The sequence below is a fragment of the Dryas octopetala genome, chromosome 8, assembly GCF_963921425.1.
Source record: "Dryas octopetala chromosome 8, drDryOcto1.1, whole genome shotgun sequence".
NCBI lineage: Eukaryota > Viridiplantae > Streptophyta > Magnoliopsida > Rosales > Rosaceae > Dryas > Dryas octopetala.
Window position 1 is genome coordinate 4,382,227 of NC_141373.1, and position 13,826 is coordinate 4,396,052.

Consider the following 13,826-nt stretch of genomic DNA (forward strand, 5'->3'; position numbering starts at 1 on the left):
TTTAGACTACAACAAAGGGGTCAGTCTAAAATGGCGAAGGTCACCTACTTTTGATCAGGTCAACTTACTCGCCTGCAGCAGCCAGAACTGACCTTTTCCCAATCGACAATTTTAATAAACCACTTAACAATTCTCATCAATCACTTCATTCTTACTTTCGTTATGCCCACATTATGCCCATTAGGATTGTAGAAAATGGCTTAGATAGCAATTGAACTTAAAAAATTTAAGTTAATTAGGAAATCAACTAACAATATATATTAAGTTAAGTTAAAATTTTATTTTTTCTTATTATGTAAATCCAAAAATAAATAAATATAGACATAACGAAATATATGAGTAGAACCACACCCTACAACTTACAAATTAACAAATAAGTGTGAGAGGGAGGATATATGGGGAAGGTTTCAATTTCTTGACCCCTTCTATGATACTACATCAGACAATGACCTCAAAAGTTTAAATGTTTAAGTTGTTAGCCTGTTAGGTAGCTAAAGATCTATATCAAAGCCCCAAGGAAATGACTTTTATGTATAAATGAAGCCAACATAGATTGACTTTTATAGCTGGCCACTTCAGCCACTGAATAACAGAAAGGGGAATAGCTATCGAATAATGAATTCCCAAGCATTTTGTTGCCTAGTCTAAATTCCACCTTAAACTACAATTTTTGTGCCCCAAACTTGAAAAAATTAAGGGACAATTTTTTGGGTAATGGACAGAAAAAACAATGTAAATCCGATCTATTTAATTTACTTCCTTATTCCTAATTTGATCTTCAACTTATTAGTAGTACTGTATTAACCATTATGGACATATACAGACTTGTGCAAGTTTGTCGACGCAAGAGAGCTGCATACTTAATCTTTCAGGTAAGATTGGTGAATAAACTTTATGAATTCCAGCGGCATCAAGATTCAAGAAAAGCAGTCCAACTTGGCTTGTTTTCTGCATTAATATATTGAAAACATAATAAAGTAATAAAAACAATTTTATGTCAACTAGTGGCATAACAATGATCTGGATCCAGGCAATTAGCATCATAGTACAGCTCATATATAATGTTGCAGAAACTAAAATATTCAAACTCCTAACTCCAAGACACCCAAAGACTAGATAAGCTCCAAAAAAAATAAAAAAATAAAAAAATAAAAAAATAAAACAGGAAGAAGAAGACTACATGGGTTGTTAGGTACACATGTGAGCTTCCTCGATAATCTAGAGTTATCTATCATCTATCATCTATTATTTGGGTCCATGAAGCTCTCTCCTATTCTTTCAATGAATACTGGGTTCGTACTCCATAAACAGTATACACACCAACCAACAGAAGAGAAGGTATTCTTTGAAACTTCTAAACAATTGTAGGGGGGGCAAAAGGGAATTCACAAGTGAAGTCTGACGTCTCATCACCAAAAAGGCAAAAAGATGTCAAGATGCATGTATTATGTGGAAAATGTGAAACAAATTACACATGACAATCAACCAGAGAGCGCTATCATTCAAATTGATCCAACTCCCAAAAAGCAACAGAAAACTTTAAGGAAGTCTCTGAAGCTTTGCAAACTAAATGCCTGCATGAATACATACATAGTACATACATACACATAGACTAGGTCATACACAAGCACATGTAACAAAAAAAATATATATATATATAAAATAATTTTCATAACATGACGATCATAGAAGAGATCAAAGAAACAGATCAAAGAAAAAGGACATACTTTCATGAGCTCAGTTCATTAGGCTGGGAGTTTAGTAGCAACCTTTATTAACAATATGAAAGTTTCACCCCACAAGGCTGGCAAGAAGTCTTAATACTTAACCTTCCCCAAACTATTCCCTGCAAGCATCACAAGAAATAAAACTTCAACTCACATGAAGAACACAATTCTCTTTCTGAATTTTGTGACAATCAGAAGGAGACTAACACTAAGGATATCATATTCTCATGCATCATCAAAGATAAATGGAAACTTAGCATCTGAATCCCACAGCAAGTTTCATTATGAACAGAACGAGAGAATAAAGTACTGGACACCATGTGTAGAATTTTTGGAATTAAAAGTGCTACTAAACTTTTCATCATCATTTTACACAATTTGCATATTGTTTCTTACATGGCATGAAAATTAAAATAAATAACAAAAAACAAAGAAAATAATACAAATAGTACAATCTTCTCTCCTAAGCCCTGCGGTTTTTTTTTTCTGTTCATTATTTCCCAGTCCTCCCTCTCCATGCCAAATTGACAGTTCATATGTCACTGTTATTCTTTGAATTCTTGAGACCATTTTCTTGAGGCATTTGAGCCTCAGAGGGTTCGGTCTTCTAGTTTCTTATTTGGAAGCAAGAGCTGTGACATCTTTGTTCGATCTATTGTACTTCATGTGGCTGTTAACAAGCTGTCCAGCTGCAACAGCAGACATGAGAGACAGTTCTCCAGCGAGAACAGAACCAGCAACAACAGTGGCCAACAATCTTGCGTTTGATCCCGGTGCCTCTCTGTTAGCACCCTTCACCCCAAGCAGGTTCAAGCATGCAGACTGAGATGCAAGCTGAGTACCACCTCCTACAGTACCAACCTGTAAAAAACATCAAACAGCAATGTAAGACTTCATGTGTTAACCCAATATTTCAAGCACTGCTACTCTAGCTAGCAAGCATGGTTTTTTTAGTGCTTCAAAACGTTGAAGGCATGAGAATTCAATCAAGGTACAATCAATTACCTCAATAGAAGGCATGGTCACAGAAACGTGAAGGTCCTTTCCATCATTGAGGGGCTCCATCATAGTCATACAGTGAGAACTTTCCACATTCTGAGCAGGGTCTTGGCCAGTGGCGATGAAGATTGCAGAAACAATGTTACTGGCATGTGCATTGAAACCACCCAGAGCACCAGCCATTGCAGACCCAGCAAGGTTCTTGAGCATGTTAAGCTCCACCAAGGCCTCCACATTGGTTTTCAACACCTTCCTCACCACATCACCCTTGATAACAGCCTCACAGACCACACTTTTTCCACGACCCTCAATCCAGTTCACAGCAGCAGGCTTCTTGTCTGAGCAGTAGTTGCCAGAAATGCCAATTACATCCATGTCAGGGAAGTCATTCTGGAGGAAATCCAGAACGTTCTGCACACCTTTAGAGACCATGTTCATCCCCATAGCATCACCAGTACTGCAAGTGAATCTCATGTACAAGTTCTTCCCAGCAATGGCACACTTGATTGTTTGAAGCCTACCAAATCTACTCGACCTGCAAAACAAAACCCAAAACCCAGTTAATTAAAACCGAAAAAGAAATCAAAAAGCAAAAGCTTTTAACCAAAACAATCCCATAATTCCATCAACCTCATTATCAAAGATTAAGGCTTTACCTGTTGAAAACCATGGACAAGGTGTCGTAATTGCCGGGGTCTTCCAAGAAGAACTTCAAGTCAGCAGCCCTTCTAGCAGAGTTGAACCTCACAACAGGAGCTCTGGTCATCCCATCTCTCAAAAGCACACTGGAAGCTCCACCAGACAAATTGATAGCTTTGCAACCCCTGTTGGTGCTAGCCACCAAGCAACCCTCAGTGGTCGCCATGGGCACCGAGAACTGTTTCCCATCAAGCATAAGCGGCCCAGCAATCCCAACAGGAATCTGAATATACCCAACTGGCATCTCGCAGCACTGACCCAAAATCGCCTCGTAATCGAAGCCCTCCAATGGCAACCCAGTCAGAGACTTCCCGGTGATCCTCTGCAACGACTCACGTCGAACAGCCGCGGCTCTCTTGCAGTCGCCGAGCTTGGACTCGAGCGAGTACGAAGGAATGGTCCCGGCGATCACAGCCTTGATGATGTCCTCGTCTTCTTCGATTGTTTCCGGGGTCGAGACCACTACTACCTCTTTATCAAACACCTTGGGTGCAGCTTTGGGGGAAGCGATAGGGGCAATTTGGGGAATTGGGCAATCGAGGCCTGCCCCACAAGGGACCTTGCGAGCATCCTCTTTCAGAATCAAGCGCTCGTGCTCTTCTTCGTCGTCGTCGGCGGCCCAGACGTCGGTGTTGGGCCTGAGAATGAGGGACTGGACGAAATCGATGCCGAAAAAGCCCAGTAGGTATATGAAGGATGCGATGAAAGCGACGATGGCGACGATCTCAGAGAGATTGACGACGTGGAGAGGAGTGGAGGTGCGAATCTTCTCCCTCCAGCGGGTGAGCAAGAAGTAGACGACGGAGAAGAAGAGCGTGAAAAACACGGCGTTGGTCAGGTACAGAGGGAGAGGCAAGGCGTCGGAGGCCTTTGCGACGTCGTTTTCGTCGTCCATCAGTTTCACTTTCATGGGCTTCATATTGGGCCTTCCGGCCTTGGTGGTGGTGGTCTCCATCGTCGATCGCCTACGGACGTCCATCGAGTGGTTTCGGTGGGGGTGGTGATGCTAAAATGCGTCGACGGCGATCGGACGTTGGAGAGGAGAGAGAGAAGAGCGGGGTTTGACAACGAGGACTGCTGAAGTGGCAGCAAATCCAAAGGCTTATATTTTGGAAACCGAGTGTTTGTTCTGCGATTTCCGTTTGGGGGTTTGTGTTTGAATGGTGTAGCAAGTGTTTAGGGGGCTTTATATAGGAGTTTGTTTGGGTTGTATTCAAGGACTCGTGTGAAGCGTGTGAGGAGGGACAGCACACGTGTGGGGAGTAGTAGGAAGGTACATAGAGTGAGAGAGAGAGAGAGAGAGAGAGAGAGAGAGAGAGAGAGAGAGAGAGAGAGAGAGAGAGAGAGAGAGTGATAATTAATAATAGGCTATTGGGTCTTTGGCACGTGTTGAACTTACAACACATAAATAGTCAAAGGAATACACCTATTGTTGTTGTTGTTGTTGGCTCTTTCCTAGCTTTTTCTCGAGAAAAATTAATTGTTACTAAAATTGGGTCACGTCGCTTGGGTGCTCATTTTTTGTCTTTATCTTCATCTTTGTTAATTAACCTTTATGATGTATGGATTAAAAAAAAATTTACTTATTTTCATGTTGGAGTTATTTTCATGTTGGACTGATATGACATTTCTTAAAAAAAAGATATATAAAAACAAAAGATAAAAAAAATAAAGAGACGAAGAAAGTGAGAGAAAGAGAAAGCCAGTGAAAAAATGAGAATATTATGTGGTATCACATGAGGGATAAATCAGATTAGATTAGATTTGTCATCCTGATTTCTGCACCATCATATTAACGGGGGATCTCATTAGGTATGCAAGGCTCTCATATTATTTTTTAAAATATTATTATTCTTATTAAAAGGATAGAGATTATTACAAATATATAATATAATATACATAAACTATACTAAAACACATAATATTCTATTATAATACTTTAAAATAATAAATTAGTAACTTTTTGGTTACATTGGAGGGAATCGAATCCTGAACTTAATCTAATTCTAATTCTTACCCCACCCACCTTCCCTCACCACTTAAGCTAATCCATCAAATGTACATTATTATGATTTGCAAAAGTGAATTAATTCGTGAGAAAAATATATCAGCATGATGCGAACAATAAATTATATTGTATTAGAAATGTTTGTATGTGAGTATGTGACAATAAATCAATCTTGTTATAGCCATGAAGTCTTATTTGATAGATCAAATGATTTCTAAAAGTATGAGTTTATGAAAAACGGACATATTGAATGAATTGATAATGATTTATAGTTGTTTTAGAATAAGTGGAGATATCCATACAAATGTTGTTATTTTTTACAATTTTGTAATATATGCAATTTTAAGTACTAGTCTCTCCAATTTTTTATAATAAAATTTATGGTTCGCGAACCTTTTTTTTTTTCTTTTTTTTTTTCTTTTCCCCTCTTTCATTTAGTTGCCCATTGGGCCACCATGAGATATATAAGATCATGGACTTTAGGGGAAGTCATCTCTCAACGTAAAAGTCTTTTAATGGCACCTTATAAAGGACACGAAAGGGTTTTTGTGGCAATATATATTTTTTATAAATAAAAAGTAACATTTAACTAAATGGGACCAAAAAAAAAAAAAAAAAAACTAAATATGAGAGTTATAAAGGTCAAGGGAGGCGCCATTAAAAATTTGATAAGGTACACCGTACACGTACACATGAATGGCTCCTCGATCATTTAGACACCATGCATAGACCATAATGAATGTAAGATACGTGCTTTAGGGGGTTAATAGGATTTGACTGTGGTTATATTACTAGGAAGTTGGAACCGGCCACTATAAGATTGTTTGTTGTCCGAAATACTCTAAAGATTGAAAGAAGACAATTTAAAGGGGATGATATATATATATATGACATATCGCTTCAATTAAAGATTATTACTCTACTACATATTTAAAAATTATAAGAAATTATAAATTTATGAGAAAAATGAGAGGTTTCGATCACATGTTAAAATTTATTGAAACAAGTTAGGTTTTTTAGATTTATATTTATTTTCTAAAATGATAGGTCATAATTATTGATTGTAATAATATTGCTAAAACGATTATTAGAAAATGTATGGATAAGATTGCAAGTTAAAAATTATAGAAACAAGTTGATTGATTAATATTATTATCGCAAAAAAAAAAAAATTATTACTTGATAAAATTTGAGTGGTAGGTCATGATTACTTAATTTAATGTTAAAAATTCAAATTTTTGGATAAAACTCTAAAAAAGAAAAAGAATAATTCTAATTATAAAAAAAAATTAATAATAACATTTATGATTTTTCAATTTCGGGAACGGGGGTTTTGCATGGCTGTCGTCAGCTCGTGCAGTAAGGTGTTGGGTTATGATTGATGAGCGTGGGCTTAGTAAAATAGTAAGTAAGCAACATGTGAAATACGGGATCATTGCTCCAAAAGATATTCAATAAATTTTTGCTAAAAGCAAAAAACAAACGTTTTTATATTTATATAATTATATTATGGATATTCTTTTGGTCTGATATTTATATTATGGATCAGCCAACCAAAGAAGAATAGTTTGAAAGAGTGACTCACTTATTCAGAAACCTAAAGTCAAACAAACACAAGTTCGTGGCCTTAATTTCATATGAGAGTAAATGCATGTATGCAAGTAATCCATAGCTTATTATTATTATTTTTTTTTTCTCCACAATTATGGCTGTGGGGTAACGTTTTTCTTGTTTATATACAACAACATAACATATCAAATGGGCTAGTGTACAATTATTTCCATTAAATATGTGGTTAAATATTTATGTGAAAATTATATAAACAATAAAAATGTTATCTCTAGAGAAACCATATAAGTTTAAATGATTAATTATATTGATTATTGTGGTTTAGATTTATTGTCTGAAAAGTATCGTACGTTTACGATGTCATGAGCTTTATACTCGTTTAACACACACAGGGAGGGACTGGCGTGGGAAATGGTGGACTGGAAAATGAAGAGATGATTGTGGATTGTGATATCATATACGATAAAGGTTGTGATCTCAGCTTGTGGAAAATGAGGGTCTTGCATCTGCTCATTGTGCTCGATCAATCCCCGAGTCTTAATTGTAATCATAAACTTTGAATGCATTATTTCTATAAAGTTAATTACTGGCAATATTTTCAAATTGTATAAAATATAGGTCCATTGATTTTAATTATTAAATTTCAATAACTTTTTAGTTTATGTACTAAAATTAAATAGCATTTTAAATTAGATATATTATAATTTACAAATATTACATCACATGCCGCTAAAATAATAAAGTAAAAGGTATTGTTTTGACCTCTATTTATATTATATTATAGTATAATTCTCTAAACAAAATTCAATTAAGTCACAACTTAACTGTGACTGTCTCACAACTTAGATGTGATTGTTGTTCAGTCACAACTAAATTTGAAGTTGTGAATGTTGTACAGTCACAACTAAATGTGAAGTTGAGATTACATTAACAAATTTTCAAAATAATATAAAGCCTCAAGGGCAATTTTGTCAAAACCTTATAAATTTTAAGTTTTAACTAACACTCATCATATGTGGGCCAAAGAACAAAAATGTCAAATGGAAACAGGCTTAAATATTCAAAGAGGCCAACATATTTGTGACTTAATCTAAAAAACTACATTTAAATTTGGTAATTCAATTGAAATATTATTTGGTCTTCATACTATACCAAAAAATTATTAAAATTTGATATTTAATTCTAATTTTGCTAATAAAATATATCTGATATTTTTGAAAGTCCAATATCTGATATTATGGTTTTAGCTAATAATACTATATACAATATTTTTTGGAATTTCTTTTCACATATCTATCAAAAGAAAAATTGTGGTTACATATCTTAAAAACTTTTGATGTGATTGTTGATATTTGTGTATTTTCATACACCATGTTTTTGTCTCTTATATAGTTTTTATGTTATTTGGTTGAAGAGGAAGAAGAAATTGAAGAGATATATATACAGAAGAGAAGATAATAGTGGAGACTTTAGAGCTCTAGAGGTAGACTACATACCATCACACGGTTAGAATTCGATTCTCATACTAAAAAATACGAGAGATTTGATATATGAAGATTAATAGAGAAGAAAAAAACAGAAAATTAAAGCTAAAAATCTTTAAAAAATCTTTAAAAAAATTAGAATTAAATATCAAATTTCAATAATTTTTTGATATAGCATAAAGACTATATAATATTTTAATTGAATTACCAAATTTAAATGTTAGTTAAAATTTATAAGGTTTTGACAAAATTGCTCTTAAGAATTTTATATTATCTTGAAAATTGTTAATGTAGTCTCAACTTCACATTTAGTTGTGACTGTTCGATACTCACAACTTCAAATTTAGTTGTGAATGAACGACAGTCACATCTAAGTTATGAGATAGTCACAGTTAAGTTGTGACTTAATTGAATTTTTTTTTTTGAAAAATTATACTACAATATAGTATAAATAGAGGTCAAAATAATATTTTTACTCAAAATAATATATAGTATAGTGGTGTGAATTGTCTTTTTCAATTTACCAAAACAGTCACAGTTAAGTTGTGACTGAATTGATTTTTTTTAATACAATATAATATAAATTAATGTAATATTTGTGATGTAATATTTTTTTTATTTTTTTATTGTAGTGGCATGTGATGCAATATTTATAAATTATAATACCTTTTACTTTATTATTTTGTTTGATTTTTCAACTCGTACCTAATCTACAATACTATTTAATTTTGGTACATAAACTAAAAAGTTATTGAAATTTAGTAGTTAAAATCAATGAATCTAAATTCTTTTAGTTTAAAAAGCATTTTATTCGGACCAAAAGGGAAACAAATAAAAATCAAACATTTTGTTTTTACTCCTCTCTCTTCTCTCATCTCTCATTTCTCTCTTTGAGGGAGAGACTCTTCGATGGGGCGTGCCCCAGTGCGGCAGCTCTCACATGAGGTGGGATCCACAACCATGTGGATCCTACCTCATGTGAAAGCTGCCGCACTGGGGCATGCCCGTTGTGGATCCCACCTCATGTGAGAGCTGCCGCACTGGGGCATGTCCCATACAAGATTTAGTCCTTTTTGAGGTCCTCAAGTAAACTAAAAAACAAAAACATTTAATATATAATGAGCACTTAATTATGGAATAGCTGTGATGAAAGCAACTATCCAGTGCATGTATTACATTTGTATTTTGCCTGTATGGCAACCCAAAACTGTGGTCGCGTCGCAGTTCACAATTTTCATACCTCTTTTTGTGATTGGCTAGCTTCTCCATTAATTTAAGTTCTCCTATAATTGTACAAGTCATCAACTAAACTCGTCTCCCGACCTCTTTTTCCCTGTTTAATTTCTTTGTCAAGTTATGTGATTAGGCACTCTATTGCTGTTATATTATAAATTTGAATTACAAATTTGTTAATTAATGATTTAAGTTTATAATCTGACATGTCATATTGTTATGTAGTAAATCTTAACCTCACATTCAATTAAGACTTAACTGAATTAATTATCTATATTAACGTACAATTTAACATGTCATGATTTAAACTGAGAATCTAAACCACACATTCAATAAATAACCAAACCAATTAATGGTTCATATTCACAATTTAACAGCATATACCAAATTGTTGTTTGTAATACCCTTAATTTAACATCAACTGAAAGAGATCGATTCATCCACAAAATCCCATAGAAATCTCTATGATAATATAAAGAAATTTGAGCAAGTCGACGGGCTCTTGTTTGTATGTAGATTCGTGCTTAGCCAACCCCTCCATAGTCTGAAGTGGCTGGCGCCTATTTCTTTTACTAGGACTTGGAAATTCAATGCACATTGATTATCTTATGAATACAATAAGTGATGGTTGGTAATGGTAGTACTACAATATATCGATCAATATTATATATATGTGATGGTTGCGTGCTCTACTCTTACCTCATCATAGTCAACATGCACGAGTAGGACTTGGTACTACTTAAAAACCTAAAATATATGTTGCTTCTTTTTTAATTTCTTTTTTTGATTCTTACACAAAACAATAATGTTAGTTGTCCCACATTTGTATCCCATCTGATGTGTTATTACTTTACTGGAAGGGTATTTTTTTTTTTAGATTTTTTTTTTAATTTTTAGTGTCTAATGTATAAATGCCATGTAAGATGATATGAAATTATGGTATAAAAATGTGATAAGTGTAGCATTACTGTACACAAAAATATGTATATAGGTCATATATGAAAGTGTATCTGAATCGTTGGTGTTACATCTATGATTATAGATTGAATTTGTACAATAATATTCGGTTAGCTTGTTTTATCTGTTAAAACAAAAACAAAAAACTTTAGACTTGATGAATTATCTTTTCAATAATCAGAAGGAGAAAATAGTCAATAACAATAATATCCGACCGCATAAAAGTTTTTTCAAATTGTTAAATATAAATGGGAATCAAAGTGCAATTAAATATCAACAAATGAAATATTATTGTATTAATTGACATTAAGAATTTTTAAATTTATTTCAATATTTGTGTTATATTTATTTTTTTAGTAACAAAAAAAATTAGGAGTCGAACTCATTCCATAAATGTCGTAACAATGAGCGTGGAGATAAAACACTCCACCCACTATAAGCCCTCACAAGTCACAAGTCACAAGTCACAAGTCACAAGGGTACAATTATCCAATAATACAAAATTTTGACAAAAGTGACTGCTCCTAAAGCGGGCTCACCCTTGATGGACGTTCAAGACCGCTATTTATAATCTTGCTAATTTATGGGTCCAAATCCTATGCAAGTTTTGGTTGATACAATCAAGGAATAAAATTTCGGGTTTCGAGGAAATTTCGATGGAAATTTCGATGGAAATTTCGACGGAAATTTCGAAGATTTTTAAATTTCGACAAAAATTAGACGGAAACGACGGAAATTACTATTAAAATACGGAAATTTTGAATGAAACTTTATCATATGTTTATTTAACATATTATCTACTACATTGATAAAAAATATTGAAGAAACCAAATTATATGGTAGGTTTTATGTAATATGTGATGAATATAATGGGCGCTGGAGGTAAATACTGTTAAATAAAATTAATATAATGAATAAATAAAATTAGTATATTTTTTATACTCTATACTCTATAATCTATACACTAAACTCTATGCTTTATATGCTCTAATATTACATTAAACTCTATATACTCTATATTCTTTAGGATATGATATAAGATATTAGGATTTATGCTCTTTAGAGTATTTTTAATTATTTTTATACAGAAATGTATTATGATTTAAGGTTTAAAGATAACTAAACGAAATCCCAAAAAAATCAAACAAAAACTCAAACATTTTTTTTTTTTTTTCCAATTGCCCAAAGACCTCAAACCCTAATCAACCCTAAAGGCTAAAATTGGCGAAAAATTGGTGAAATATTGGCGAAAAATTCATGAACTAGTGTTAAAATTTTCATACAAAAAAAAAAAAGAAATTTAACTCCTTGGCTATACCCTCTATATGCCCTATTAGGCTATACCATAAATATATCCTATATTATTAAATTTACTCAACCCTACCTCCTAAACCATAAACCACTCCATAAACCCTAAATTATATTAAACTTATATACTTACAAACTTATATAAAATTATAAACTTAAATACTCCATAGTGATATTTAGTTTATAAACTTATATAAAATTACTAAATGCATATTATAGTTTTTCTATAAAAAAAAACCATATTATAGTTTATATTGTTTTAAACTTTTAATTAGGTTTTATTACATTTTTAATACCCTAATATCACAAAAAACCATCTTTAAATATGTAATGTATATAGTTTTAGTACAAAGTTTTTAATTAAACTAGTTAATACTTAATAGTAATACCCATAGATTATGTAATTATGTTTTTTTTTTTGTACAAAAATTATATAATTATGTTTATATAGTTGTTTAGTTTATATATGTTTTTTTTTTATATTAAATTTTTTATACATGAAATTCCTAAAACTCTAAAAATTATAAAACATATTACTTCCACTACATCATTCGAACACAAGACCAATAAAAAAAGGAAAGCCTCATCCACTGGACCATTGAATTGTTATGAGTTTTTGTCCAAAATAGTGTATTTATACTCATATTCTTTAATAAACTAATATTAAGCAAGTTATAATGAGTGGGATGACTAGATGATGAGTACCATACTCTAAGTCTATAAGTATGACCTCTTCAGTGGTCACGTCAGTATTTATTATATTATATTATATATCAAGTGGTCAAAGAACCCTAAGTCCCTAACATATCTGATATCTCTTCAGTGTTCATTATTTCTCAACTTTGCGCCGCTTCTTCTCTTCTCTTCTCTCTCTCTCTCTCTCTCTCTCTCTCTCTCATATATATTTGTTTCTCAGTTCTATCTCTCCCCACTCTCTGTTGCATCTTTGCCACTTCACTCTCTCTTGCCGCCGATCTCTGCTTTGGGTCACGGGGGGAAGCCAGCGGGGGAGGGAACTGGAAAATGTAGAGAAGTCGTCGGGGGGCTGGGAAGTGCAGAAAAGTCGCCGAGGGGAGGGCTGGCAGATGCTAAAAATGGATGGGTTTATCGAAATTTCGCCAAATTTGGGCGAAATTTCGCCGAAAGTTTACAAAAACATGTGTGTGGCAGCTTCGAAATTTCGGTAGAGCGAAATTTCGCGAAATTTCGAAAATTTCGTCGAAAAATTAACGAAAATTAATGGAAATGTTATAAAATTTCGGGATCTCTAAAAAACGAAAATTTCGGCGAAATTTCGCCGAAATTTTCGAAATTTCATTCCTTGGATACAATAAAAATTGGAAAAATTATTATGTATATTCGATACATCGTTACATGGTATAACTAATTTAACGTGTCATAATATGAATGAATGTTATTAATAGTATACCTTATTAATATAAATATACCGTTCAATAATATTTTTACACGTTAGATTAATTACGCTACGTAACGATGTATAAGATATATCCAATAATTTTTCCAAGAGTTGATGGACATCACAATATTATGGAATATAAGACATGTCATTGCATTCATAAAACACAAGGTTTAATTAAGGTGTTTGATTTTGCTATATATATCTTCGATCTTTATCATTTATTATTCTTTGCAATATTTTTTGTCGATTAAATTATTTGTATCATATTAATTAATATAATTTGTATTATTTTAATGTAAGATGTATTTACGTAAAATTCAAAAAATTATTTATGACTTTAAAGTTAAAATAGTCAGTTGAAAACTTGAAATCTAACTATTCCATTCGGAAGAATTGGGATTTTAAATTGGTAGCTAAAATTT

At 32.8% G+C, this 13,826-nt stretch overlaps 1 protein-coding gene across 1 annotated transcript; it reads right to left on the minus strand.

Moving 5' to 3' along the window:
* Positions 1-2,055: 2,055 nt before the first annotated feature.
* HMG2 (3-hydroxy-3-methylglutaryl-CoA reductase 2) lies at positions 2,056-4,588 on the minus strand. The gene is made up of 3 exons (XM_086252907.1): positions 3,383-4,588; positions 2,733-3,261; positions 2,056-2,588 (listed from the first exon to the last, which is right to left on the minus strand). Exons 1-3 carry the CDS (start codon positions 4,402-4,404, stop codon positions 2,343-2,345), a joined length of 1,797 nt encoding a protein of 598 aa, XP_086109033.1. The 5' UTR covers positions 4,405-4,588; the 3' UTR covers positions 2,056-2,342.
* Between the last annotated feature and the right edge of the window lie 9,238 nt (positions 4,589-13,826).